Source organism: Papaver somniferum, chromosome 11, assembly GCF_003573695.1.
Source record: "Papaver somniferum cultivar HN1 chromosome 11, ASM357369v1, whole genome shotgun sequence".
Lineage (NCBI taxonomy): Eukaryota > Viridiplantae > Streptophyta > Magnoliopsida > Ranunculales > Papaveraceae > Papaver > Papaver somniferum.
The window spans coordinates 100,663,098-100,690,167 of record NC_039368.1 but is presented as its reverse complement, the minus strand read 5'-3'; the positions used below and the strand labels follow the sequence as shown (position 1 = coordinate 100,690,167).

Genomic DNA, 27,070 nt, shown 5'->3' with positions numbered 1-27,070 from the left:
CGCTAATTCTGGCACTAAAACTGAGTCCAGGATCTCGCGGTACCACTATCATAGGTCCAGACTTTTCTTTTTAAATTAAGAATAATTTAGTATTACTAAAAAAAATCTAATAAATATTATTAAATAGATAAACACTTTAAATGGTTCTAATTTGAAAATTAAATAATAAAAAAAGTAAATTAAATAACTATGTGATAACCTTGTTGAGATTAAGGGAAAACAAATCCAACAAAAAACTACATCAAGGAAGAGATTCGGCTTCTTCCCAGATACTGCAACAGAAACTCAAGAAAACCCCACAATTAATCCACTTACTTATTTTGCTACCTGAAAGGGAAAAATCAACACAAGGTCATAGCCTTGAATCGCAAGTTCTCTCTGAATCCATCATATACACTGATAAGCATATGAGCAACAAAAGTATCAAGTGATACTAAACATCTTAACTATGACAATATGAAGACCAGGAGTCTAAATTTCAAAATAAAATAATATAACGCTTATCATGAGTCATTCATAGAATCACACACATATACACATTTTAAGAATTTCCTCTACTTCCCACCGCGACATGCACTATTTGAATAATGATATCCCTAAACTCGGAAAACTCAATCACAACCCCTTATCAGGTGCACGCTCATAAGCATGATAGCTATTGTGGCCACACCAGTATTCATAAGCGCGATAAATATTATGATACCTGATCTCAACACATAAATTTCAATACACACATATCAACATACACGTCTACTGCTCATCGGTTCTCACAAGCCTGATAACTTTACAGACCTTACCTCTTAAAAAGTAGATAAACAAGAATAAGTATCCAAGCATAATGAACCGCCAAATAAGGATTTATATCTTAATAATACTCCCACACATACAATACCATTTAAATCATATTAAAATTCAACACATATTAAGTCTCAAAAGCATACACACAAATCAACTCAAACTTCAACCACATACTAGGTCAATTTAATAATTTACCCTGCAAGCACAAGTGTATAATTATGTTGTACCTATCAAATACACCATGTGTACTAATCTGATCATAACGAAATTTTCACCACGCAATCGCATCAATATCAAAAACATTCTATAGGAATTTCAAGGAAAGATAATGGTTGAATATCGAATTGTGATATGTTCTAGTTTCTCAACCTGTCTGAATTATAACAGGCGTAACTACAAAACATTTATTGTTTGGGTACCTTCTGAATTTGGTTTGACTTGAAATTTATATAACATGTTCATGAATTAAATGGGTTACTCATATTAAAGTTTCATCTAATTCTAAGTATTATAACTATATAAACTTAGGATTTCAGGACTGTTCGTATTTACAAATTCTGCAGGAAAGTTCTCTAAACTTGAAAAGGCGGGGGTCTAACAACCACATCCAATATTTCGTTTGGCAACCTGAATAGACAAACTCCAATATACTTTCAAGAGAATCAACTATACAGTCAGACTCAATCTAAAGAAAAGTATATCAAAGAGTTTGTAGATGGCGAAAAACGATTTGATGGTTTTCTAGGAAAGTGGAGAGTCGAGCGTGCTGTCGAGACTCCTCAACCGAGCGAACTGTTGAACCTCACACAGATGCACCGCTGCAAAGGGGGTGCTTAGATTCGGGAAATCAATCTGTATGACTCCGGCCTAAACCAAGACAATGGCCGTTCCAGAGTCAATTCGGTCACAAAGAGGGAGATGGGTTGATCTGTAGGAGGGAAGTTGAGAGTTGTGTGGGATCAGTGATGATCAAGGATTGTAGGTGTGTTGAAGGTTTCTGCAATATTGCTGAATGCTGAAGTTGAGTTCTGTGAATAAGTTTATATCGAGTTGTTGACGGATAATGATGATAATCGATGATTGATGATATCCTGATGTCCTCGATTTAGACTTATTTATATTGCCAGAATGATGTACCACTGATCCCTGCAAGTGTGACGGTTTCTTGAGTGAAAGAGTGGGAAAGTGGGAGATCGTGGTAAAGTCAGTTCCATGTCGTGCGGAGACTTGACTGATCATGCACCCACTACTTTTCTACCTCCTTCAACCGTTTACACGACTTACGCACATTTCTCGTTGTGGATGAATCCACGTGCCGTAGACCGCCAGAAAACCCCAAGTGATATCGCCCCATTTGTGACGTGATTGATATTTCACGAATCGTGGAGTCTGCAAGGCAGACGTGTATTAGTTAGTCAGTTGTTGACTGATTTAGACTGTGAGTCTAGTTTTGTTGAATCAAGCATAAGTGTTGAATGCTCAGTGATTCATGGATTGAACATGTAGTTCTCTGAGATGTCAATGAATTACTGACTAGATCGACTGAGCAAGTACTGCTCAACTCGACGAATTGCTGAATATTAAGAGTTTGTCGAGCAATTGAGCAAGTATTGCTCAATTCGACGAATTTGATAATTTTGGCGTGTAACTGAGCAAGTGTTGCTCAATTCAACAAACTACTGATGAATTACTGAACATTGATGGTTGGATCAATATTCGAGCAACTGAGCAAGTATTGCTCAATTCGACGAATTATTTACTAGTGTTGTGGCTCAATAAAATATTAATCAAAAATATTGGTGAATTACCAAATATTATTAATTTGGATGTTGATTGCTGAATCAACATTATTTTGTGTTTGAACTTGCTCAGAATGGTGATTCGTGGAGCGTTTGTTCGAAACCCTAATTTTTATCAATCCTTCATCAACTGGTGAATTGCTGAAAATTGGTCATGAGTGAGTAGGGACCGAACACATGGGATGATGAGCGTCCATGGGTGCCTAGTGCTCGAGTGAGCATGCACCAGGGTTCTCAGTTTGAGAGTTGGTGAAAGAACGATGATTAAATGCAGGTTTCATCATTTATTGAAATATTGCTGGATTCAGCATTAGGTGATAAAGCCTAGGTATGAGAGATGAGGACCGACCAAGATAGCACGGGACCGACTCTTGGTGGTTACCGGACCAGTTGTTGGTCATTTGGAGAATCCCCCAGTTGGTTGGAGAGAGTTCGGGCCCAGTATGAGCAATTGAGCAAATTAGGTCAAAATTATGAAAACATGTGAGACCGGATTTGTGCAAGACCTAGAAATGACTCTGGTCGGTCATGAAGGCATGCACATGTTTCCGTGGTGTCCGTGTTTCCATACTGAGAGTTTCAGTATTTTCTGATGCGCGTTCGAGCAACATAGTGAATTTTCAGAAGAGTTTCATCTTGACTGAGAATTCTCGATTTTTGTTGGAATGAGCATGTATGCTCAATTCATCAATATTTTGAGAATATTAAAATAAAAGTGTTTTAATATTTAAAATTTCCGTGAGAGGCTAGCCAGCCGTGTGACTATGTTGGCTTTTGGTTTTTCGTGATTTGAGCAATATTCGAGAAAATATGGAGAAATCATGAATTTTTCTCAAACCCCAGGAGTTTCATGAATTAAGGAAAATAATAATTATGAAAGATTAGGGATGCAAGGTATGGGACCGTCCATGGCTAGGGCATGACCGGACGGCTAGGTTGCCCAGTCCCGCACACCTTTTCCTATTTTATTATTTTTTTATGAATCTTTAAAGTTATGGAGAATCCTTGAAGTTATGGAGAATCCACGAGTTTTTGTTGAAACGGAGGAGTTTCGTGAGATTAGGGAATAATAATTATAAAAAGCTAAGGATTGTGAGGTGTGGGACCGGCCACGGCTTAGGCATGGTCGGACGGTTAGGTTGCCCGGTCCCGCACACCTCTCTTTGTTTTATAATATTATTTTGTGAATCCACCAAGTTATGGAGAATTCACGAGTTTTGCAAAAACAAGGAAAGTTGCTAAAACCAAGGAGTTTTCATGAGTTCACGAAATAACAAAAAATAAGGAAATAATGGGAGAGGCATGGACCAACCATGGCTAAGGCACGGCCGGATGGTGAGCCCGGCCCTGGGCGTCTCTTATTATTTTATTAATATTTATTGTTTTCTCTTGTTTTGCGAAGGATTCCTCATTATTTCATATTTTTGGACACTCGTTCGTGCATCCGGGTGCTCAGTCGTGCATCATTGTCGAGTACACTCGCACCATTTTTGTGGGGCTTACTCAGTGATGGTCCAGATGTCCGGTTGTTTTGAGTATCTATTACTAATCTATGAATTCAGGGGAGAATAATCCATGAAACTGAGTAATAAAAATGAATAGTTGTTCATTATTAATTTGCAAGATCAGCTGTGGATTCGACTACAAATTCAGAGTAATAAAACAAGCATTACCATCCTATAGGATCGTGGTATCAACCATAAAATCGGAGTAATTAAGATTATCTATTACTATTTCATGAGATCAGTGGATTCGATCATGAAATCGGAGTAATGAGATAGCACAGTTGTTTTATTGCCATTCTATGAGATCAAGTCGTGGATTCGACCATGGAATAGGATCAATTGTTATTGCCATTCCATGGGATCAGGCCGTGGATTCGACCATGGAATATGAGCAATTTTTATTGCCATTCCATGGGATCAGGACGTGGATTCGACCATGGAATAGGAGCAATAATAGATTATTCTGGAAATTCAGTAATGAATGTCACGGCAGGATTAATCTATTGCAGAAAAGATATTAGACAGTTAAAGCGTCACATCTATTCTGAATGGTGCATAGTCAGGGAGTCACGATGTTGTTTACGACCTGAAGGCGTTAGTTTTCTCAATCTATGGAGAACCGCCTGAATCTATGCACAGTCTCTCCACATAATCAGGGAACGGTGAGTGTCACCGACGTCCTGAAGGCATCCGCCGCCCAACTATTCTTCTATATGGAGGTGGGTCTCTCTCCTGCAGTCAGGGAACAGTGAGTATCACCGATGTCCTGAAGGCGTTAAGCTCTCAATCTGCGAAGAACCTCCCAAATACTCTGCATAGAGGTCACGACGAAATGTCGGGGATCGAATGCTCAGCTGGTGGAGGCTTTTCGAAAACATATTCATCATGGCTTCGTAAAATATGAATCGTTGCATGCCTGGAATCCGTGTCAAAAACATGCCTCATGATTTTACGGTTTTTGCCCTTTGTTGAAAATCCACTATCTACAGAGTTTTATATCTCAATCTCTCAATTCAATCCGCAATTAACAAATAGGAATTTGCGAGCCCAATTGAATATAAGAGAAATAACTTGAATGGTACTGTAGATGGTGAAATTTGGAAAAGGGGCAGAAGCGTCATCTCAATACCGTAGACAAAATTCAACTCTCACGAGAGAGATTAAGCCATTGGCCTTCAAGGCATCCTTAGCCACGATTTCTAGTATACGTCCCCGCGAGACACTGCTGGTCGTGATGCCGTGGCTCCTAGCGCACATCCTCAACGAGATACTGTTGGTCACGTAGGTTATGTATAGCGTAAAACGTCCCCGGCATACTTATGAACCAGAACAGCCACAATTCCAGCATGTCTTCGCGAGATTCAGCTGATTGTGATGCCATGATTCCTAGTATACATCCTCAACGAGATGCTGCTGGTCATGTAGGCTCTGTATATGCGTAAAAACGTCCTCGGCGGACTTATGACCCAGAGAGGAGATTTGCATATCTCCTGTAAGCACGACTCACCCTATTTGAGATCAAATACTGATTCTAGTACATCATCGCGAGATACACTGGTCATGTATGCTCTAGGCTCTGACTCGACTTACTGAGGTTTCTGGATAACTCCTAGGACATCCCCGCGAGATACGCTGGTTATTCTACCTCTGAGCCTTTCAACAGACTCCTAGGACATCCTTTCGAGATACACTGGTCTTGTTGGCTCATCATATGGACACACACATTGATTCTTATCACATCTCTGCAAGATACGCTAGTCAAAGACAAATGATCCAAAGTCTTGGAGAGACATTAATCGGGCAAACAAAGCCTTTTCTTTCTCTCCAGGCCGAGTCCCAGCTGACCGTAGAGAGATACAGATCTGTTAAGAAAATCTTCTGAGAGATTTTGATCCGTCCGCAAAAATCTCGGAAAGATCCAAATCTCTCTACAAAAATCACAGAGGGATTTTTGAGCCATCCGCAAAAATCTCCGAGAGATTCAAATCTCTCTACAAAAATAACAGAGGGATATTTGAGCCGTCCGCAAAAATCTCTGAGAGATTCAAATCTCTCTGCAAAAATCACATAGGGATTTTTGAGCCGTCCGTAAAAAATCTCTGAGAGATTCAAATCTCTCTACAAAATCTCTCCTCAAAATCTTGGATAGATTCACATGATAGACACACGCCTTACCTAGTGCTCAAGCCTATTTCTCATCCTCTCAAATACACTCACAGCTAGTAAATTGAGCCTGAACTATACATATTTATCCAAAATGTGGATAAGCTCTCTTGAGATCCACATGCTCAACAAAAGGAACCACAACCGATAATACGGTATTCACATGACATATGTGACCGGACATGGAGAGAGGGAGATCAGCCTCAGCTCTTCTCAAACTCTGCACACGATTCCCGGGGAATTCCATGCCTTTTCACGTGACTCATCCTAGTCATTCTCACAAAACAGAAAATATCTCTCTATGTTGGCCAACTCGGCTAAAGAGAATATTTCTCTCTCTCTCAACACATCATCACAAAGATAGACTCAGCTTCACACAAATGGGGGGATATCAATTAGGGTTTTGGTCTGGTGGTCTATGACACGTGTGAGAAATACCCGGTTTATTTCTCACCGCATAAGAGAATAAAAGCGGTGGAATAATGAGATAAACTCAACCTAGTTTATCCTTATTCCTGAAGAGACGAGAGAATTTTTCCGCACGGCACGGAAAGCAATCTTTATCTTCACCGACTTGAGATTAGATAAATCAGCTATAAATAAGTCATCTATTTTCCAAGCTACGATCATCTTTCTCATAACCTCTCAGAGCAATAACTTGTTCTCTGATCTCTCTCTTCATCTTCTTCCCTCCCTAAGACCAGCCCTAATCCTTATTTCCTGTGACTTAAGCAGCCTTTGAATGTCCATTGTGCGTGGTTTAGGCGAAGACTGTTTGTGCTCAACCTCCCGTAACTCACTTTCAGAAACCCTAGAATCCCACTTCTAGCCCCTCTCAGATTTTAGGTAACTACAGGTACCAAATACCAATGTTCAAGGATCAATCAATTTCAATCAATAACCAAAGGTTGGATTTTCCAATTGATCGATTCAACGCACAACCTGTGATATTTCAATTATATAACAAAATATAATGCGGAAAAGAAATAACACAGACACTAGAAGTTTTGCTAACGAGGAAACCGGAAATGTAGAAAAAACCCGGGACCTAATATTGTTTTGAACACCACACTGTATTAAGCCGCTACAGACACTAGCCTACTACCAATGAACTTCGTACTGGAATGTAGTTGAGCCCTAATCAATCTCACACTGATCAAGGTACAGTTGCGCTCCTTACATCTCTGAACCCCAACAGGATTCTACGCACTTGATTCCCTTAGCTGATCTCAGATTTTAGGTAACTACATTTTGGCGATCACAGTGGGAGGTTGTTCACTCAGTTACAGATATCAATCAAGGTCTCTTGGGAAGGAAGACGATTCCAACAATCCAAACACAAAAACGTTCCTTTGATTCAGTCTTTGTAAATCCATTACGGACTTAGCCGAGAGATTTATCCCTACTAGCACTTTCTCTCTCTTTCGAGCTTGACCTTAGTAAATATGTTAGTGCATCCCGGATCACATGGATCTCTCCCTGCATGAAAAAACACCCGAGTAGATTTTTTCATGAAAATATACTGTTAATCCTTGAAAACGATGGGTAAGCACCAACGCGAGCTCCTGGGGACTCAACAGAATCTTGCAAAATCTCAGATCGACATCCATACTTATCTAAAAACACCTTTAGAGTTACCAATAGGGATAGATCCAATAAATCTAGATCGAGTACACGTTTCCTAAAGAAGGAGTACTAAAACTGCTGAGAATAGCACTGATGGGATCTTGCCTGCAATCGACCTCACCGGAGAAGATAAAGCTCATTACGAACGCGGCGGAGCAACCATCCAGCCGACCTTATCACTCTCAAGGACCTCAAGGACCAGATGACGCTCTAAACTTGAAGATTCTGACGAATATTTGTTCCAAAATTCGTTTAGGTCAAGGGCCCTCAACCTGATCACAGGGGACTCGGGAAGTTTACTTCACTTTAATATTTTATTTATAACTCTTTCATTCTGTATCCGATTGACCTAGTTCTTTTTCCGTCGGATTTGTCTTTTCATCGTCTACAGGATAAACTTAGCAGAAGCTTGGAAAGGCTCCAAGAAATTCGTGACCTAGTCAAAAGCGTTGCAGAGACACGTAGGGTTATAAACCGCCAAAAAAGATACATGTTGTCTCCCTTCCTGCTCCAGAGGATCGTGACAAGAACACGACAAAGTATGAGGCGAAACTAGACCCCAAGACGAGGCTCAACCGAAACTCAGATTTATCTGAAAATGCAAAGCTGCTAGTCGATATGCTACCTCAACACCCGTTCTGTCAGAAAGAAGAGGAACTAGACCTAGGAGTTACGACCAAGTCTCGATGAGCATCCATCTCAGCTACACCAACGAGTATCCAATATCATTTTCCGATGGGACCTCAATTCACCCAAGATGGAGAAGGAGAACATCTTCGCACTCGAACCTATCAAGGGAAAATAAATATGAAGTGATACTCGTGAGGCCAACAATTCGGATAAAACTTCATTACTCTACATGCAATCATAATCAAATATTGTCACTGAGGTAAAAAGGGGATGGATTCGAGACCGCATCTCCATAACATAAGTTACTCATCCAGAAGCTCGTAGCAGTTCCCGCAATTAAAACTTATTCTCTCTAAAAAAATGGCTCAACAAGTTGCCTCATGTGTCAAAGTCAGACGTAACGACCGAATAACAAGATGCGACGACCACTTATGGCTCCCCAAATCAGAAAACCACTTCCCAAGTTAGGAAGTACCATGGGGACTTTCGAAGAACTCCATCATCAGCAACAAACCAGATTTCTGTTATCCTTAAAGCACGTCTTTTGCATTAATAGCGCTATAATACGTTCATTGTTGTATTGGTCATATGACGTGTCTACTTATATTAATTTTGGTTTACCATCTCCCAGAAGAAATATAGATCTCGATAAATGATTTGGCTAAAAAAGTTCACATGAATCTCTGTCAAGACACCTAGTAGAGGCGGGACAACAACTTCATCTTTTCTAGGAAGACCCATGCGGCCATAAACTCTACACGAATCTCCACATACGTCTCCAACCCGTGGAGTATCTCTTTCTCGCCTTTAAGACTCAATCTCTTATGCTACGATGGTTTTAATTCATTTTTCCAAGCATCTCGAGTCGATAAGAATCCCTAGTCATGAATCAAACTAGGGACTAACGGGAAACCGTACTACACACCTTTGCATGACCAACAAGAGGTGACCCTGACATCCAGTTTGTTCCGGATAAAGATTTAGAAACAATCAATACAAGAGTCTCTAAATATTATGACACATCAGGACCATTCAAATCCTCAAACCCACATCATGACAAGTTATAACTTAGGGAATAGGAGACTAGATATCGGCCTTCAAAATCGTGAACGAAACTTATCTTTGACTCGATATATCAAAGTCTCCCCTCTTCTCAGTTTCATTGAATCTTTCACAGTTAGCATGCTCTCTGCAATCAGGCGACTATGTTACGGATCCTGACTAAAGATACGAAGATTCAAATCTGAATATTTTCATATGTTTTAGGGTTTTATACACGCGCACCGGGACTAGGGTTTGCAATGGGTTTAAAGAGGATTCTACAGCTTCCACTCTACTCAGGCGTGGCTCATACTTTATCCACATAACTCGACGAACTAGGAAAATGGGTAGATAATTCGACAACACACCCTTGATAAGAAATACACATTTATGTCTCTCCTATCACGTGTTAAAATGACATGTTGTTTCAAAATACGATCCAAGAGATATTATCAAAACACTTGAAGGAATTGTTTTTGAATCTCTAGATGCCCGAGTTCAACTTCACATGTGCTTACTACTAACTAAAGAAGCTATAAATCTATATTTGTCACTACTATATGAAAGTTGAGTCTCTTATGTTCGATAGTTAGGGTCAACCACTGAAATCAGACGTCAAACGGAGTTTCTACAATATCCAGAGTGAAGATCGCGCAAGGAAGGAACTCCTGCTACGAATTTTACTTAGGGTTTTCATCCATTCACACAGCAGCAGAGCCATCTAGGGTTTGCAAAAATTAATAACTCATGAGGGCCTTCTTCCTTTACAAGATGCGTACAGAAAAGGTCCAGAAAGGGAAAATATCAACACTGAAGAACAGAGACCCCTAAAGAAAATCTCTTGCTTCATGTTCATCTGCTTCACTTTGGTCTCTGCAGCTCGGGCCGACTGTTTAGCATGTTCCATCCCTTCATCTACCGTGTTTCATTCCAGATTAAGAAACTCTCTAAAAATACGAGGACCTGAACTCAACTCACCCCGACGTATCCTGACAGAATTGAGCCTCTCGCAACCACCTCACATTGAAAGAAAAGATTCTCGCGGGATTTCACCAAGCTTCCCAGGTTTACAATATTATCAGAAGCAAGACTGTTCAGAGTTATCATTCTCATGATATTAAATTCTTCGGCAAGTGTCTCATCTGAAGTCAAGATATGGATCCCAGGAAATCACCCTCATGCCGGTCAGTTGTCTCTGAACTCCGAATCTATTTCTTAAAGTCCTCTAAAATTGTCGAAGATCGCCCCATCAACATACTATCAAGGGCGAAATCATTCTCACCATGAAGAGCATCTCTTGAAAAACGAGGGCCATAGTGCAACAACTTTTCAAATTCGGCTTGGATATTGTTGAGCCATTCTCAGAAACATCTCACGTTAAAGCGAAGATTTTCACAAGTGGTCACGAGATTTCCAAGATCTATGAAGTAACCAGAAAGAATGTTGTTCAGAGTCAAGTCCCGTACGACATCGAGTGCCTCCAGCAAGTCGTTAACTATTTCGATCATAGGATGAACAACTTAAGTTATTATCCCCATTGTAGCAATGTGGCCATATCTTTGCCAAATCGACTGGTACAGTTTGGCATATTTGGTAGAAACACCGAATCCCCTACGAGTATTTCATTTGAGCCCATGGTTGCACTAGGGTCAACAAAATCAAGACCTGCAGTAGGATATTCAGCGATATTCGATGACTGTGCTTCATCTCTTCGGGTTTCTTCGACACGAGAATCACTAGAACCTATGGAATGATGGGTAGCTGAAGCATTATCAAGAGAGGATATTTGTGTTGTATTTTCATTAAGTAATCTTGAGTCATTCCCACGTCATGAGTCTACAAAAGAAAATGGAATCAAACAAGGTATATTGAGATATGGAAGTAAAAAGGAAATTTAGGTTTGGCGACCAAATTTGCTTCATAGGTGGGATTAGAGTTCATGGAGACAAAGGCCACGTCTTATGCTAATATAAGGAAGCCAGTAAATTCATGATACCCCAGGAGTCATACTGAAGGCGTCACAACATGCAAAGGATCAAGGAATATGGGAATCCTCTTACAATCAGGATTTCTGTACACTACCATGAGAAAACGCGCTAACTGACGGAAATTCGTAAGGAAATTTGGGGTATTGTCTTGAGAAAATATGTTTATCAGTATATATTATACAACATATCCAAAGGGTGCCTCAAACGGACAAGCGATCTATGATATATTGTCCCAACATCGAAGTAAGCGCAATCTGAAACGCTTCTGAAATTCTATACGGGATTCCTGTTGATAAAAGTACGTGACTGGTTGACCGACCTAAACAACTCTAAATTGGGTCATTCTTTTGGTGTTGAATAGATAAGTATTTTATATTTTCAAATTGGGGTTGGGATCTCAAATCCAACATGGTATGAAGATTTTACATCCATTCTACGCAAGTCTCTCAAAACTGATATTTTCTGACGAACACCCAAACGGATAGTCCTGATACAAACAGAACGAGTTGAAGAAGGGAAGAACGACCTCCATAACTATGTCACGCCCAAAATATATGGAAAACAGTTTTATTTTCAATCCTAGATCAAAAGGTAAGCCATCAATAAAAAGGAAAAGGAGTTGGAGCTAAAAGAGGAAATTAGAGGAATTTGAATCAAATAAGGAAACTGAGGGGTTTATTTCTTCTAAATATTCCTCCAAACCGTGGACAACCCCTTTTCATGCGTGTGGATGTTCTCCTAGGCCAGTGGGACGTGATTTATTCTCTCGAAACTTTTTCAGAGGGATCAAAGTCGAAGAGAATTAGGGTTTTGACGAAAATAACCATAATCTCAAGAATTTGGTGGGAAAAGGGATTATTCTAAAAGAGAAAGGACCGAGACTCTCCCCATTCTCTTGGAAGATTATATAAACCTATTTCAATCCCTTTTAGATCATTTTTCTTCAACAAAAACGAGCTCATAAGGAATTTTGACCAAAATACCCTTATATTGTAGTTTTGAGTATTTTTCAAAGAAGAAAGCCTTAATGCAGCTAGAGACCAACCAAGATCTCATCTACTTGTTTCAAGAGCCTCATACACGTGAATATTGAGTTCTCCAAATGTTCAAAGAAGAACGGGATTGAAGCGGAATCCAGAAAAGCAGAATGTCAGAGAAAATAGAGGGAGTTTAGCTAAAACAGGGAAGTTGGAGTTCACAATTTTCAAAACCAAGACCAAACATGATCCTCTCTCCCTCTGTCAAACCGTGACCATGCCTAGAGAGTCTCACGAAGTCTTTCATGTCAGAAAAATCATGCTCATATTAAGCTTTTGATGAAAATACCCTTGGGTTTCAAAGATAGGTATTTTCTCTTGAAAATGAGTGTCTGATTTGTATAAGGGATTGAACCAGTTCTCCTCATACAAGGCGCGAACCCCAAAAGATAGATTCACACCTTCCAAGCCTCGTCAAGCCTATCCAGAATGTCTGAAGGAGTTAGACGCGAACAAGAGAGAAATTAGGGTTTTGGTCAAAGAAACCCTAATTCGCAAGTATGATCTCTCAAGAAAACGGAAATTTTACTGGATCAAGGCTCAAGTGTCGTAATAGTAATGTCTCCTAATACAAAATTCCAGAAATCTCCCAAGTCTAGAGTAAAAATTCGAAGTTCGGAATCGGAGAAGAAAGGACTAAGCATCGGGGACTCCGCACAAAGTTGTAAATTCGTGCCTGAACGATACGCATCCATCTATATACTCATCATAGAAAAATCAAGGTTCTACTCTGAGTAGGGGAATTAACGTAGATGGTGAAATTTGGAAAAGGGGCAGAAGCGTCATCTTAATACCGTAGACAAAATTCAACTCTCACGAGAGAGATTAAGCCATTGGCCTTCAAGGCATCCTTAGCCACGATTTCTAGTATACGTCTCCGCGAGACACTGCTGGTCGTGATGTCGTGGCTCCTAATGCACATCCTCAATAAGATACTGCTGGTCACGTAGATTTTGTAGAGCGTAAAACATCCCCGACAGACTTATGAACCAGAACAGCCACAATTCCAGCATGTCTTCACGAGACGTAGCTGATTGTGATGCCATGATTCCTAGTATACATCCTCAACGAGATGTTGTTGGTCATGTAGGCTCTGTAGATGCGTAAAAACATCCTCGGCGGACTTATGACCCAGAGCGGAGATTTGCATTTCTCCTGTAAGCACGACTCACCCTATTTGAGATCAAAGACTGATTCCTAGTATATCATCGCGAGATACACTGGTCATGTCTGCTCGAGGCTCTGACTCGACTTACTGAGGTTTCCGGATAACTCCTAGGACATCCCCGCGAGATACGCTGGTTATTCTACCTCTGAGCCTTACAACAGACTTCTAGGACATCCTTTCGAGATACACTGGTCTTGGTGGCTCATCATATGGACACACACATTGATTCCTATCACATCTCTGCAAGATACGCTGGTCAAAGACAAGTGAGCCAAAGTCTCGCAGAGACATTAGGGTGAACAAAGCCTTTTCTTTCTCTCCAGGCCGAGTCCCAGCTGACCGCAGAGAGATAAAGATCCATTAAGAAAATCTTCGAAGAGATTTTGATCCGTCCGCAAAAATCTCGGAGAGGTTCAAATCTCATTACAAAAATCACAGAGGGATTTTTGAGCCGTCCGCAAAAATCTCAGAGAGATTCAAATCTCTCTATAAAAATCACAGAGGGATTTTTGAGCCATCCGCAAAAATCTCTAAGATATTCAAATCTCTCTGCAAAAGTCACAGAGGGATTTTTGAGCCGTCCGTAAAAAATCTCCGAGAGATTCAAATCTCTCTACAAAATCTCTCCTCAAAATCTTAGATAGATTCACATGATGGCACACGCCTTACCTAGTGCTCAAGCCTATTTCTCAGCCTCTCAAACACATTCGCAGCTAGTAAAATTGAGCCTGAACTATACATATTTATCCAAAATGTGGATAAGCTCTCTTGAGATCCGCATTCTCAACAAAAGCAACCACGAACGATAATACGGTCTTCACATGACATATGTAACCGGCCATGGAGAGAGGGAGATCAGCCTCAGCTCTTCTCACACTCTTCACACGATTCCCGGGGAATTCCATGCCTTTTCACGTGACTCATCCTAGTCATTCTCACAAAACAGAAAATATCTCTCTATGTTGGCCAACTCGGCTAAAGAGAATATTTCTCTCTCTCTCAACACATCATCACAAAGATAGACTCAGCTTCACACAAATGGGGGGATATCAATTAGGGTTTTGGTCTGGTGGTCTATGACACGTGTGAGAAATACCCGGTTTATTTCTCACCGCATAAGAGAATAAAAGCGGTGGAATAATGAGATAAACTCAACCTAGTTTATCCTTATTCCTGAAGAGACGAGAGAATTTTTCCGCACGGCACGGAAAGCAATCCTTATCTTCACCGACTTGAGATTAGATAAATCAGCTATAAATAAGTCATCTATTTTCCAAGCTACGATCATCTTTCTCATAACCTCTCAGAGCAATAACTTGTTCTCTGATCTCTCTCTTCATCTTCTTCCCTCCCTAAGACCAGCCCTAATCCTTATTTCCTGTGACTTAAGCAGCCTTTGAATGTCCATTGTGCGTGGTTTAGGCGAAGACTGTTTGTGCTCAACCTCCCGTAACTCACTTTCAGAAACCCTAGAATCCCACTTCTAGCCCCTCTCAGATTTTAGGTAACTACAGGTACCAAATACCAATGTTCAAGGATCAATCAATTTCAATCAATAACCAAAGGTTGGATTTTCCAATTGATCGATTCAACGCACAACCTGTGATATTTCAATTATATAACAAAATATAATGCGGAAAAGAAATAACACAGACACTAGAAGTTTTGCTAACGAGGAAACCGGAAATGTAGAAAAAACCCGGGACCTAATATTGTTTTGAACACCACACTGTATTAAGCCGCTACAGACACTAGCCTACTACCAATGAACTTCGTACTGGAATGTAGTTGAGCCCTAATCAATCTCACACTGATCAAGGTACAGTTGCGCTCCTTACATCTCTGAACCCCAACAGGATTCTACGCACTTGATTCCCTTAGCTGATCTCACCCACAACCAAGAGTTGCTACGACCCAAAGTCGAAAACTTGATAAACAAATTTGTCTCATACAGAAAAGTCTATTGGAACATAAAATCTGTCTGCCGCACAGTATGTACACAAAGATGTGGATCAGGGAAAGACCAATATTGCATAATAATCAAAGATTCATTCTATTTGTCATCACTATTTGCACAGTGACATTTAATAGACTTAATCTTTGTAAACAAAAGTTTATCCTTTCTTCTATCAATATTTACATAATGACATAAAAGACTTAACTTTTGTAGTCAAAAGTTCATTCTATCTTTTATCAATACTTCATACCGACACATATAGAGTTAACTTTTGAACAAATATGGGACAGTCAAGGTTCACGGATGTAAACAACATATCCCATAACAATCTGTAATATATAAAACCATAAAGATTAATACTGCAAAAATTCATCTTCCAAATAAACTTTAGAATTTAAACAAATAAATCTAAAAACATTGCAAGATGTGGCAATAGCTATCTATACTCACAATAATGGCTATTCCAAACCATGGTTATCCTTCTTAAGAACACAAGAATAAATTCTCATAAGAAGTTTCCTAGATATTAAGACCTCTAAAAAATTCTTCATCGTCCCCGAACTCCTTGTCGTCCACAGCCATAGGAACATAAGGTTCATGAAGCAAGGAGTTAATTCCAACAAACCTTTTAGACTGATGTCGAACCAGGGCCTTCTGAATTTTGAGAGTCCTAAAAACAAATGCCGTTATTTCCCGAATCTCTTTTCTTGTTTCCTTTTACTCTTCAAAAATCCCATAGAACTTCTGTTGATTAAACGGAACAGCTCTTGTTTTCTTACATTCCTAATTTTTCTTTTCAAAGTTGAAGATACAGGATATTTATCTTTTTCCTTCATGATTGATGGCTTAACAATTATATTAACATCTTTTCCATCAGAAGACATAATACTTTGAATATCCATACACGTATGAGATTGTGGGAGGAATTCACAGGTCAGACTCAACAAGCAATATTGTGATAAAAAATATTTTTTCAGAGAAGGAAAAAGGAATGTAGGGTTATGGAACTTTTAAACACACAATTTCACGTACACACAACCCTCAACCCTAAAGAGGGTAGAATTGTCGAGAATAACCCTCTTTTATTGATTAAACAGGGAGGTCCCTTCCAATATCAATTAGATATGAAAAGAGGAACGAATTCCAGACTTGCAAAGCATAGCAATACTAAAAGAGAAAATCAAAACAATCTAAAAAGAATTCTCTTTTGTAAAGCCTGAGGTGTGCAAAATCTTGTCTCTTTTTATCAAGCACATGAGACAAGATGCACCAACTAACACAATCAAGTTGTACTGGGGTGAACAATAATTTGTCCACCATAACCATTTCGAAAGGAATTCATGGAGCCCTGTTTCACAGAATGTTTAGACCATAATTTTTTCTCTAGTGGTCTAGTCTTTTTTTTGGAAAATAACTTATTCGAAGAAGAGATGAGTTTACATAGCTCTGATGATTTTTGAACAAGTTTGAGCTTGTTATCTAATCGATTTGCTTTTCATTGAAGTTTGTTGACGTATCTTATTTTGTGTTTGTACTTGAAACACTTTGAGAGTTCATGAACTTGAGAGAACAATAAGAGCACGTCAACTTGGAAGATGTTCTAGACAGCCGAGATGTGTAAGAAGCTAGACACATAGTGGAACCTAAAATATCAGAAGGAAAGTTTCCAACAGAAACAGATAGATCCATTTTTTATTCCAGATCGGTTGAGATTTCTTTTGAAAGAATATCAAGATTGATGTATGTATTGCTACAATTATCAAAATCAATATTTTCACAAAGAAGTGCAACACTTGACTTTTCGTCTTCATTAGAATCATAGTTGTCAGACATTTCATCAAGAGTTGCAGCTAGACCTTTGTTCCCAGTGTATTTCTTACGATTCGGACACACATTTGCAAAATGACCAAAACCTTTACACTAAAAGCACTGTGGCATATCCTCGTCATCAGTTTCATCAATATCCTTGTTTTTAGGAGGAACACGATTCTGAGGTTTAATTGATGACCTGGGTTTATCTCTGAAAATCGTTTACTTCTCTTCAAAAGAAGATCCCTAAACTGTCTTGTGATCAAGGAGACTGACTTGTCAAGATCTTCATCTGATGAATCAGCCTCAGAAAGATCATCTTCAGAGATGCAAACACTTTTACTTTTGTCAAGTAAATTAGTGTTCTTTTGTACTTTGAAAGCAACATCCTTTCAGGATTTGGATGTATACTCATGATCAAAGATCTTTAACTTCCCAACCAGAGTATTTATAGGGAGAGTTGCAAGGTTATTTCCTTCAAGGATGGCATGCTTCTTAGAGTCGTATCTAGATGGCAGCGATCTGAGAATTTTCATCACAATGTCCATTTCAGGAATAGTCTTACCCAATGCAAAAAATGCATTAACAATTTCAGACACTTTGTGATTAAATTTATCAAATGAATCTTCATCTGCCATACGAAGGTTTTCTAATCATAATTTAGGTTTTGAAGCCTAGCTTTCTTTTCATAGGTATTCCCTTCAAATACGGTTTCTAAGATATCCCAAGCATCTTTAGACTTTGTGCAAGTAGTCACATGATGATGGAGCTATGGGGTAATGGCATGGATGATAGCATTTAATCCGTCATAATTTTGCTTTGCAACAAGAATCTCGGCAGCATTATATTTACCAATATCCTTTGGAAATGTTACATCACCTTCTGTAACTTTCGGAGGATCATAGCCATTAACCACATAAACCCATGATTGAAAATTACGCGCTTGAAGAAAGGCACGCATAGCAATTTTCCACCATAAGTAATTTGAGCTATCGAAGACGGGTGGTACGTTTATAAAGATAGCACTTCTATCCATATTCAGATCGCTACAAACACAAGCTTATTATGTCTTAAATATGTTTCCCTGCTTTGATACCAATTGAAAAAGCGGGGGTCTAACAACCACACCCAATATTTCGTTTGGCAATCTGAATAGACAAACTCCAATATCCTTTCAACAAAATAGTCAGTCAGACTCAATCTAGAGAAAAGTATATCCGAGAGTTTTATATCTCAATCTCTCAATTCAATCCGCAATCAACAAATAGGAATTTGCGAGCCCAGTTGAATATAACAGGTATAACTTGAACGGTACCAAAGACTAATATTCAAGGATCAATCAATTTCAATCAACAACCAAAGGTTGGATTTCCCAATTGATCGATTCAACGCACAACCTGTGATATTTCAATTATATAATAAAATATAATGCGGAAAAAAAATAACACAGACACCATAAGTTTTGTTAACGAGGAAACCGCAAGTGCATAAAAATCCCGGGACCTAGTCCCGTTTTGAACACCACAATGTATTAAGCCGTTACAGACACTAGCCTACTACCAATGAATTTTTGGGCTGGGATGTCAAGTAATCAAAGAAGTGAAGGTATAAATGCATTCTTTGATGGATATCTATGCAAGGACCACACTAGAACATTTTGTGGAGCAGTATGAATTTTCACTAAAAAAGAAGGTGGAAAAAGAGAAGGAAGCGGATGCCATCACGCCTCTAAAAAGTATTCCCATTGTAACTACTTTCCCAATAGAAAAACATGTTCGTAAAATGTGTACTAACTCAAAATTTAGATTGGTGATGATTTATTGCAATTTCATTAAGATCGAGGTGATACCTGTCGGTAAAATCTCTAACGTCCAGCAGGACGTACGGATTGAGGATGATTATTATAAAAAGATAACCTTTTTACATGTAACCCCGAAGATTGTGATATTCAGTGTACTTGTCAAAAGTTTCCATTTAAAGGTATACGATGCAATCATGTTCTAACCGTGTTATATCATAATGATGTGAAAGAACTCTCAGATAAATACTTCTTGAGTGGTGGCAGAAGCATGTTAAAAGATGTCATATAAAGGTGAAAGTGGGTTTTAATTGTTGGAGAAGTGATGATGCAAGTAACCAATTCTATCATTTGTGTAACAAATTTGCAATCTTACAGATTCCATAGCAGGTATCCCTAAATATCATGATATATATGACTGGTTGAGTTGTAAAAAAACAGAATCTCAACAAGGAATTCTCAAGCCCAAAGAAAGCGGAAAACTGGTTTAGTTTTACCAAGTGAATAAACCTGTTGGAAGGCACATAGTTAAAACTCATGCAACTCATGCTTCTTAAGAGAATTTTGATACACAGTCAGTTTGGAGAATTCAGTTTGATGCCTCATTCAGTGATACAAACTACTTTATGGGTTTCACTTTTGTAATTTATGATAATCCGGGTCAAAGGAGATACATCAAAGTAGGTTCGGGATGCCCATTAAATGCAGAGACAAAAGCTTGCGTTGAAGCTTTCAAATCGGTAAAAGATATTCAACTGGTTTTTTGCGATATTCTAAGTGACTGCCAAAGCTTAGTTAACATGATGAATGAAGACATAAATGCGAAAAGTAATTTACCTTGGGAAGCCCAGAACTCCATCAGATACTATCTCCGTTTGTTTAATACTTTTAATTTTGGTTTTTGTAATGTTAAGTATCGTTGTAGGAAGTTTCTAAAATAGTTAAGGAAGCTATAAAATAAGTAAGGGAATATTGATAAACTGCCCCACTCTTAATTTTGGTTTAATAATTTGTCTCCGTTTTTTTTCAACTTTTCAAAACTGCCCTCACTGTTAACTTTTCCATTTAATTTAGTTTTCCATCCATTTTTTTACTTATTTACCCTTTACTTGTCACGTTTATCTTCTACTTCATTTTTCCAGGTTCGTCGAGCTCGGTTCATAGATTTAGGGTTCGGGGTTCAGGGTTAGGGGTTTAAGGTTCAGGGTTCAAAGTTCATGGTTCTGGGTTCATGGTTCACGATATAGTTTAGGGTTCAGGGTTTTGGGTTCATAGTCCAGGCTTCGTTGTTCATGGTTCAGGGTTCACGATATAGTTCAGGGTTAGGGGTTCATGGTTCATGGTTAGGCTTCATAGTTCACGACATAGTTCAGGGGTAAATATGACTTTTTAACAGGTGAGATAACTGCCACCTTGCATTTAACGGGATGGAAAACGTTATTTGAAAAAAATGGGACGGTTTAGAAAAGTGCAAAAAAAACGGAGGCATTTTTTTTACCCTAATTCAAAATTGGGTCACTTTAATAAAAAATTGGTATTTTATTATGTGAAAGTCTTTCCTCCGTTGATAAGTCTTTTCACTTGGTAAGGATTGAACGGAAAACAATTTAACACAAAAATAGATTAGAACCTATACCACCTGATGTTAGCAAATTTCGATAAAACCCGAATACATGGTCAGTCGGTATCCAGATTCCAAACCCAACAACCCTGGCAAAAACCCGTGTGTGCGCTTAACAAATTTCCACCGTTACAATCCTAAACCCTAAACCCTAATATTTGAAACCCTATCTTGGGTATCTCCTTTTTTTCTCTATAAGAACATCTCTATCGGCGCCTCCAGAAATATGTATCAACTGAGATGTAGAAAAACCTCTAAAAAATCCTCCAAAAATTCTTCCATAGAGTAATCATCTCTCTCCTCAACATCTTCCACGGAGCATAAGTTTCCGGCGAGGAAACCTGAGGTAAACTTTAATCCAGTTTGTCAAATCTCGTTTTTGTGTGAACTTTTGGAACGTGATGATCACTGATTGTCGCCCCAGTCTTACAAGCATATAATGCTTAATGGTGATTGACTATTGTTATCGATCTGATTCCATATGTTTCATACTTTTTTGATTTTAGTTATTATATCTGGAAAGGCATAGAGAAGTGAAGATTTGTAACCCATTTTACTTCTGTAAAACAGAATGATGATCATTTTACATGCACTACCATCTGATCTCTATAGCCTATCAGATTAGTCCGTTTTTTTTTCTGGTTTTAAGTTTCCTTAGGGTTCCTTTTTTGTTCCAATAGATTTTTTTTTTTAAATTTAATACTTCAAATTTCTAGTTCGTGATTTGTACAATCAGTGATGAATTATTGTCCTATTTCCTGAGATATCAGTGATTATTAAACAAATATCACCATCTTTCGACTGAGGTTGTACATCTCAACTAGCTATTTTGTTTAATTGATTTTTATTTCTGTAATGAATTTTTTTGCCTGAGGTATCTGATGCTCTGACTAATTATAGCTGGGCGTCTCGTTTTGATGGCAAAAATTGAGAAAGATTAAACAGGTCTTGCGACACGGGGGATTCAAAAAATTGTCGTCCACTTGTTACTAAATCCCTGCTTACATTATAACACAATTCACTAATTTTTTATTTTTTGCATCTTCCAAGCCGAGCAAAATCATGAGATTATGTATCTGAAATTTGTGTTGAATCATCTACAAACCTAATGGTCTTCAAAGTTCTCTGATTGCTCTTTACATCCATCATCATATAACGTATTTGATTGGATTTTGAAGTATAACGTATTTGATTGGATTTTGAAGATATGTCCTTTTCTTTTGTGAAAAACATATACAGAGTTGGTATCATGATCTTGTGTAGCTGATTTCTGCTTTGTTGTGTATGGTTCCGAGTGTTCTTTGCCTGAGGTATCTGATGCTTAGACTAATTATAGCTGGGTGTCTCGTTTAGATGGCAGAAATTGGGTGACGTTAAACAGGTCTTGCGACACAGGGGATTCAAAAAATGTTATCTACTTGTTACTTAATCCCTGCTTACATTTGCTGCTTAAGATATTTTGTCCTAATCAACTCTAGGACAAAATATGATGATTTGTATGTCGTTGCTGCTCTTACATGCATCACTGATGCTAGATGGTGATTGACTACATTCTCGTCTGATTCAAAATTAAACTACTTTCTTTTTTCCATGAAGGGTTACATTCTTCTATAATTTTGTTTCACTTAAATTGATACTGTGTTATGGTTTTGAGAGAAAGGAAGATTTGTTACCCATCTATTCTATATAAAGATGATGACTATTTAACATGCACTTCCATCTGCTATTTCTTAATCTGAACATTGCAATTTTTCCACATGAGGAATGCTGCGGTGATGACACTATTGTGGACTAGAGTTTCTGATTGGGGTTCTTCACCCTAGTTTGATGACAAACCCTTGGCTGTCTGAGCATTTTTGCCCTATAAATTGTTATTTTTGCAATTGTTAAGTTTCATTGTTTCAATCCTAGGGAATTTAGATTAACATTGGTTCTTCTTGAAATAATGGCTTGCGGTGATGACACTATTGTGGACTAGAGTTTCTGATTGGGGCTCTTCACCCTAATTTGACGACAAACCCTTGGCTGTCTGAGCGCTATTATTTTCATGTAGTTTTTATTTAATTGTGAAAAAATTGCACCCATTACCAATTCGGGAAGATTGACATTGGTTCTTCTTGAGATGATGGCTTGGGTTGCGATATCTAATCTGTGGCCATTCTGATTCATGTGTTTTCAGTACCATGTTATCCGGGAAACTCCACATACATCCTTAATTTATAGTGCATTTCAACTTGTAGAATGTGGTTTTCTTTTGCAGCTCAACAGTCAACGATTCTTCTTTGAAGACACATTAAACCTTTTTTGATGCTAAATGCGAGTCATTGGGTGTTAAGTCTATATTGGTGTTCAGCTTGTTATGGGAGTTATGGGAGGGAGTTTAGGCATTGTGCTTTGTTGTTGATTGGGTTTTAGATGATGTACTTTAAACTTGGATTTTCTTCGTTGTACACGATCAGATGTTTCATAATTTTATGGATTGAAATCTGAAATATATATATTAATCTCATGAGTAAATACATTCTGCAATCTTTTTATCCAATTCAGTGTAGTATGATTTGTGTCTCAATATAATCTGTCTACTCTTTACTAGCTAAGCTAAATGAGAGTGCTGATAGCCTATCTAAATGTTTGTTGTCGAATGTGCATCGTGTTAAATTTATCTTGGACTTGCCTTGGATACGAGGGTGCTGATGATAGCCCGTGTAAGAATAGTTGCTTCAATTTGGTTGAGTTTCACTGTGTATCTGTCGCTGTTCCTCCTGATCTATAATCGGGTATCTATGTTTTTTCTACTTTTTGCTGTTCCGGTCCCCGGTATGGTAGTGGTATTTCATACAATATAATTTTTAAAACAAAACTCCAGCCAGTTGTTAATCTTTTCCAGCCAGTTAATCTTTTCTACCCACTTCAAACCGTGACGACTAATCAACCAACGTAGTTGGAAAATCTGTGCTTAACATAGTGAAGACTCAAAGTGATGCTTCACGGATTTCCTCCTGAATTTACCGAAACTCATATCCAAAATAATTAACTTTCAGTGGACTTGCTAACCATCACCAGTAGTCATTGCATGAACAAGTTCCATCTTTAAAATGGTGGAACCGACTAGCATCTCTAACCAAGATCCCACGATTCACTACTTTGCTGACCACCTTCATGAACAAATGACAGTCTCCACAGATTCTCAAGTTCTTGATGATAACAATCTCTGTATCTGCTGTTGTATTCAAAAGCCCAAATGCAACAGCCAACTTCTCGCTATGCACTCCTGCACTTGTACTAGTAGTCTCTTCACTTCTCCTTAGTTTTTCATTCTTCCCTTCAGTCCCATAACTTTCCTCTATTAATTCCTCCAACCTAATCAACATCTCATATATCTCATTGGTCCGAGGGTGATTTCGATCCCCGGCCATAAATAAATGAACTCTTCCCTTAAGCTCGACATAACTACAGCCAGGTTCCTTCCTCAGTTTTCGTTCTCTTATCATCACTCGAACCCTTGCTACTCCTTCCATGTTTTCTGCATTTGTATATATATTTGATAACAACACATAATACCCCACGTTCGTTGGTTCAAGCTCGATAACCCTCTCGAAAGCCAATTCTGCTATCTTAACATCACCATGAATCTTGCACGCTCCCAAAAGAGTCCCCCAAACTGCACCATCAGGTTTCACAGGCATTGAATCAATCAACTCTTGAGCTTCCTGAAGCCTACCAGCCCTACCAAGAAGATCCACCAAACATGCATAATGTTCATGACCCGGTCGAGTCCCATAATCCCTCTCCATTTCTTTGAAGTACCCTAAGCCCTTATCAGTCAATCCAGCATGGCTACAAGCAGACAATACACTTACATATGCTGTTCCATCGGGCCGAATACCGGTTAGTTTCATTTCATTAAAAAGTTCAATTGCAATATCACCATGCCCGTGCATTCCATAACCTGCAATCATAGCTGTCCATGAGACAATATTTTTCTCAACCATCTCATCAAAGAATTTCCGAGCTCGAGTTAGATTTCCACAACGAGCGTACATATTTATCAAGGCATTCGTTAGATAAGTATTAGCACCGAAGTTACTGCGTGCAATGCGTTGCTCAATTTCAAAACCTATTCGTTGGGCACCAAGATGAGCACAGGAAGAGAGAACACCAACAAAGGTAACAGGATCAGGTTCTACTCCAATTTTTTTCATCTCACCATAAAGATCCAATACTTGAGTAGCAAGTCCGTTCTGTGCATACCCTGATATCATTGCATTCCAAGATATCAATCCTTTCTGAGGAATCTCATCAAAAAGTTTCCGAGCTAATTCAATCGACCCACACTTAACATACATCGTAAGAAGAGAATTCACAACAAATGAATCACAATCCGTTCCACACTTAACATTACAGCCATGAAGAGACATACCAAATCTAATATTTTCCGGTAACACACAGGCAGGAATCACCCCAAGCATTGTAATGTTGTTAAAAGGAACATCGGAAGAAAACATTTTCTGGAACAGCAACATAGCTTTCAGTGGCTGAGAATTATGAGTATACCCAGCAAGTAAAGCATTATAACAAACAGTCAATCTTCTCGAGTGCACGTTTTCATCGAATACCCTACGTGCATTATCGATTAGCGAACATTTACTGTACATGGAAATCAAAGAAGTTTGTACAAACAGGTCAGGTTCACATCCAGTTTTGATAACGTGAGAATGCAATTGTGAACCAGAGATGGGTAATGAAAGTGAAGCACAAGATTTCAAAGCAAATGGGAAGCTAAAAGAATCTGGAGAATCTCCATGACGGAGCATTTGGCGGTATATTTCTATACCTTCTTTGAAACATCCATCTTTTGCTACTTCTCTCAACTGGATATTCCATGAATTACTGTAGTAACTTCTACTAATAATTGAAGGTTTTATCATATCACTGGTTCTTTTGGTGATTCAAAATCAGTGTTTGGGACTTTATTAGGAGATATCGAATGAAAATGATGTTTTGTTTTTCAGCAGTTGTTTGAGGGAATTTTTGACCGGTTGAATAACAGCTGATTTTTGAATAACCACTTTTCACCTTGTACAAGCCCACCCTCGTGCAGAATAACATGGTCTGGCCTTGCCATCCACTTATTATTTTGGTGGATACCACTTCTACATAAAGAAACCATGTTTCATTAACTCCATCATCAAATACATTTTTACCAAACATGGAATATGATAAACGGTAAAAACATTGTTTGCAGTCTCCCTTACAAAATAAAAATTATTATGTACCGATCAATAATAAGATCATACATAATTATTACATGTATATGTTGATGGTGTTTTATGACAAGGAAAAACTTGTTAATCAAATCTCTTTTCCAGCACTATAATATCTCAAAAGGTAAGGATGCTATTGTTAGTGAAATGGGGTCTATGTCAGGAAATAATAGGGCTTGAAATTTTAATTTTTCTAGAGCTCTCAAAGTGGACGAAATCTAGGTTGTTACCCAATTCCTTTCTTCATTATATGAGCTTGATACTAGAAACAGTAATGATGATACATGTATATGGCAGGCGGATTATTTTTTTTGTGTGTGTGTGTCGCGTTGTTACAAACATCTTGAAGAGGAGGGATTATTATCTTTTCCTGACAAAGTTTTATGGAACCATAAAGTACTATTGGAGTCTTGCAACAATAAAAGAAACGTCAGATGTATCAAACAATAAATATAAAGAACCGTATCAAACAACTCTACCACGAACAAAGTGATGAGGACAGAATCACAGGTTCAACAAGTTGTCCTTAACACATTAGTTCGCGGGTATACTCTAAAGTAAAACCCCAACGTGCGAAGATGTGTCCAGGATAAGACTGCCCGATATAACTTGTATTAGCACAATACAAGTTACCCACTCTTAAACTCAGCAACGGGGATGAAAGTAAAACGTCGCACGAAAATAAAAGCAAGAAGATGAAGAAAAGTATACCTAGAGATGGTCGATGCTTGTGTGTTTTGAAAAGAGATTTTCGAGTTGTATTTATAGGAAAATTAACTTGCAAATCAAGTTAGGTTTAGGTTTTTTCTTATAAAACGAGTTTTGTTTCTTGTAAAACAATTAAACACAAAAAAGGAATTTTTTCC

At 38.5% G+C, this 27,070-nt stretch overlaps 1 protein-coding gene and 8 non-coding genes across 10 annotated transcripts; 8 read left to right on the top strand and 1 right to left on the bottom strand.

Annotated features, from left to right (window-relative positions):
* The first annotated feature begins 21,334 nt into the window (after positions 1 to 21,334).
* LOC113325633 lies at positions 21,335 to 21,418 on the top strand. The gene has a single exon (XR_003348089.1). It is a non-coding gene; the product is annotated as a small nucleolar RNA U31b (small nucleolar RNA).
* A 48-nt stretch (positions 21,419 to 21,466) lies between these two features.
* LOC113325599 lies at positions 21,467 to 21,549 on the top strand. The gene has a single exon (XR_003348062.1). It is a non-coding gene; the product is annotated as a small nucleolar RNA Z195/SNORD33/SNORD32 family (small nucleolar RNA).
* A 118-nt stretch (positions 21,550 to 21,667) lies between these two features.
* On the top strand, positions 21,668 to 21,752 carry LOC113325601. Its single transcript, XR_003348063.1, has one exon. It is a non-coding gene; the product is annotated as a small nucleolar RNA Z196/R39/R59 family (small nucleolar RNA).
* Positions 21,753 to 21,993: 241 nt separating this feature from the next.
* On the top strand, positions 21,994 to 22,074 carry LOC113325607. The gene has a single exon (XR_003348069.1). It is a non-coding gene; the product is annotated as a small nucleolar RNA R160 (small nucleolar RNA).
* A 348-nt stretch (positions 22,075 to 22,422) lies between these two features.
* LOC113325636 lies at positions 22,423 to 22,505 on the top strand. Its single transcript, XR_003348092.1, has one exon. It is a non-coding gene; the product is annotated as a small nucleolar RNA U31b (small nucleolar RNA).
* Positions 22,506 to 22,703: 198 nt separating this feature from the next.
* On the top strand, positions 22,704 to 22,798 carry LOC113325612. The gene has a single exon (XR_003348073.1). It is a non-coding gene; the product is annotated as a small nucleolar RNA Z157/R69/R10 (small nucleolar RNA).
* Positions 22,799 to 22,886: 88 nt separating this feature from the next.
* LOC113325614 lies at positions 22,887 to 22,979 on the top strand. Its single transcript, XR_003348075.1, has one exon. It is a non-coding gene; the product is annotated as a small nucleolar RNA Z157/R69/R10 (small nucleolar RNA).
* Positions 22,980 to 23,026: 47 nt separating this feature from the next.
* Positions 23,027 to 23,152, top strand: LOC113325628. Its single transcript, XR_003348085.1, has one exon. It is a non-coding gene; the product is annotated as a small nucleolar RNA snoR80 (small nucleolar RNA).
* A 264-nt stretch (positions 23,153 to 23,416) lies between these two features.
* Positions 23,417 to 25,942, bottom strand: LOC113323571 (putative pentatricopeptide repeat-containing protein At3g11460, mitochondrial). Of its 2 annotated transcripts, XM_026571893.1 has the most exons (2): positions 25,361 to 25,942; positions 23,417 to 25,192 (listed from the first exon to the last, which is right to left on the bottom strand). In XM_026571893.1, exons 1-2 carry the CDS (start codon positions 25,866 to 25,868, stop codon positions 23,997 to 23,999), a joined length of 1,704 nt encoding a protein of 567 aa, XP_026427678.1. In that variant the 5' UTR covers positions 25,869 to 25,942; the 3' UTR covers positions 23,417 to 23,996. The 2 variants fall into 2 exon arrangements, with proteins under 2 accessions (XP_026427678.1, XP_026427677.1); XM_026571892.1 differs by having other exon boundaries at positions 23,417 to 25,942.
* Between the last annotated feature and the right edge of the window lie 1,128 nt (positions 25,943 to 27,070).

Bases quoted from the DNA above. Each gene is read 5' to 3' on its own strand.
- LOC113323571 (XM_026571892.1), bottom strand. From the start codon at position 25,868: ATGATAAAACCTTCAATTATTAGTAGAAGTTACTACAGTAATTCATGG.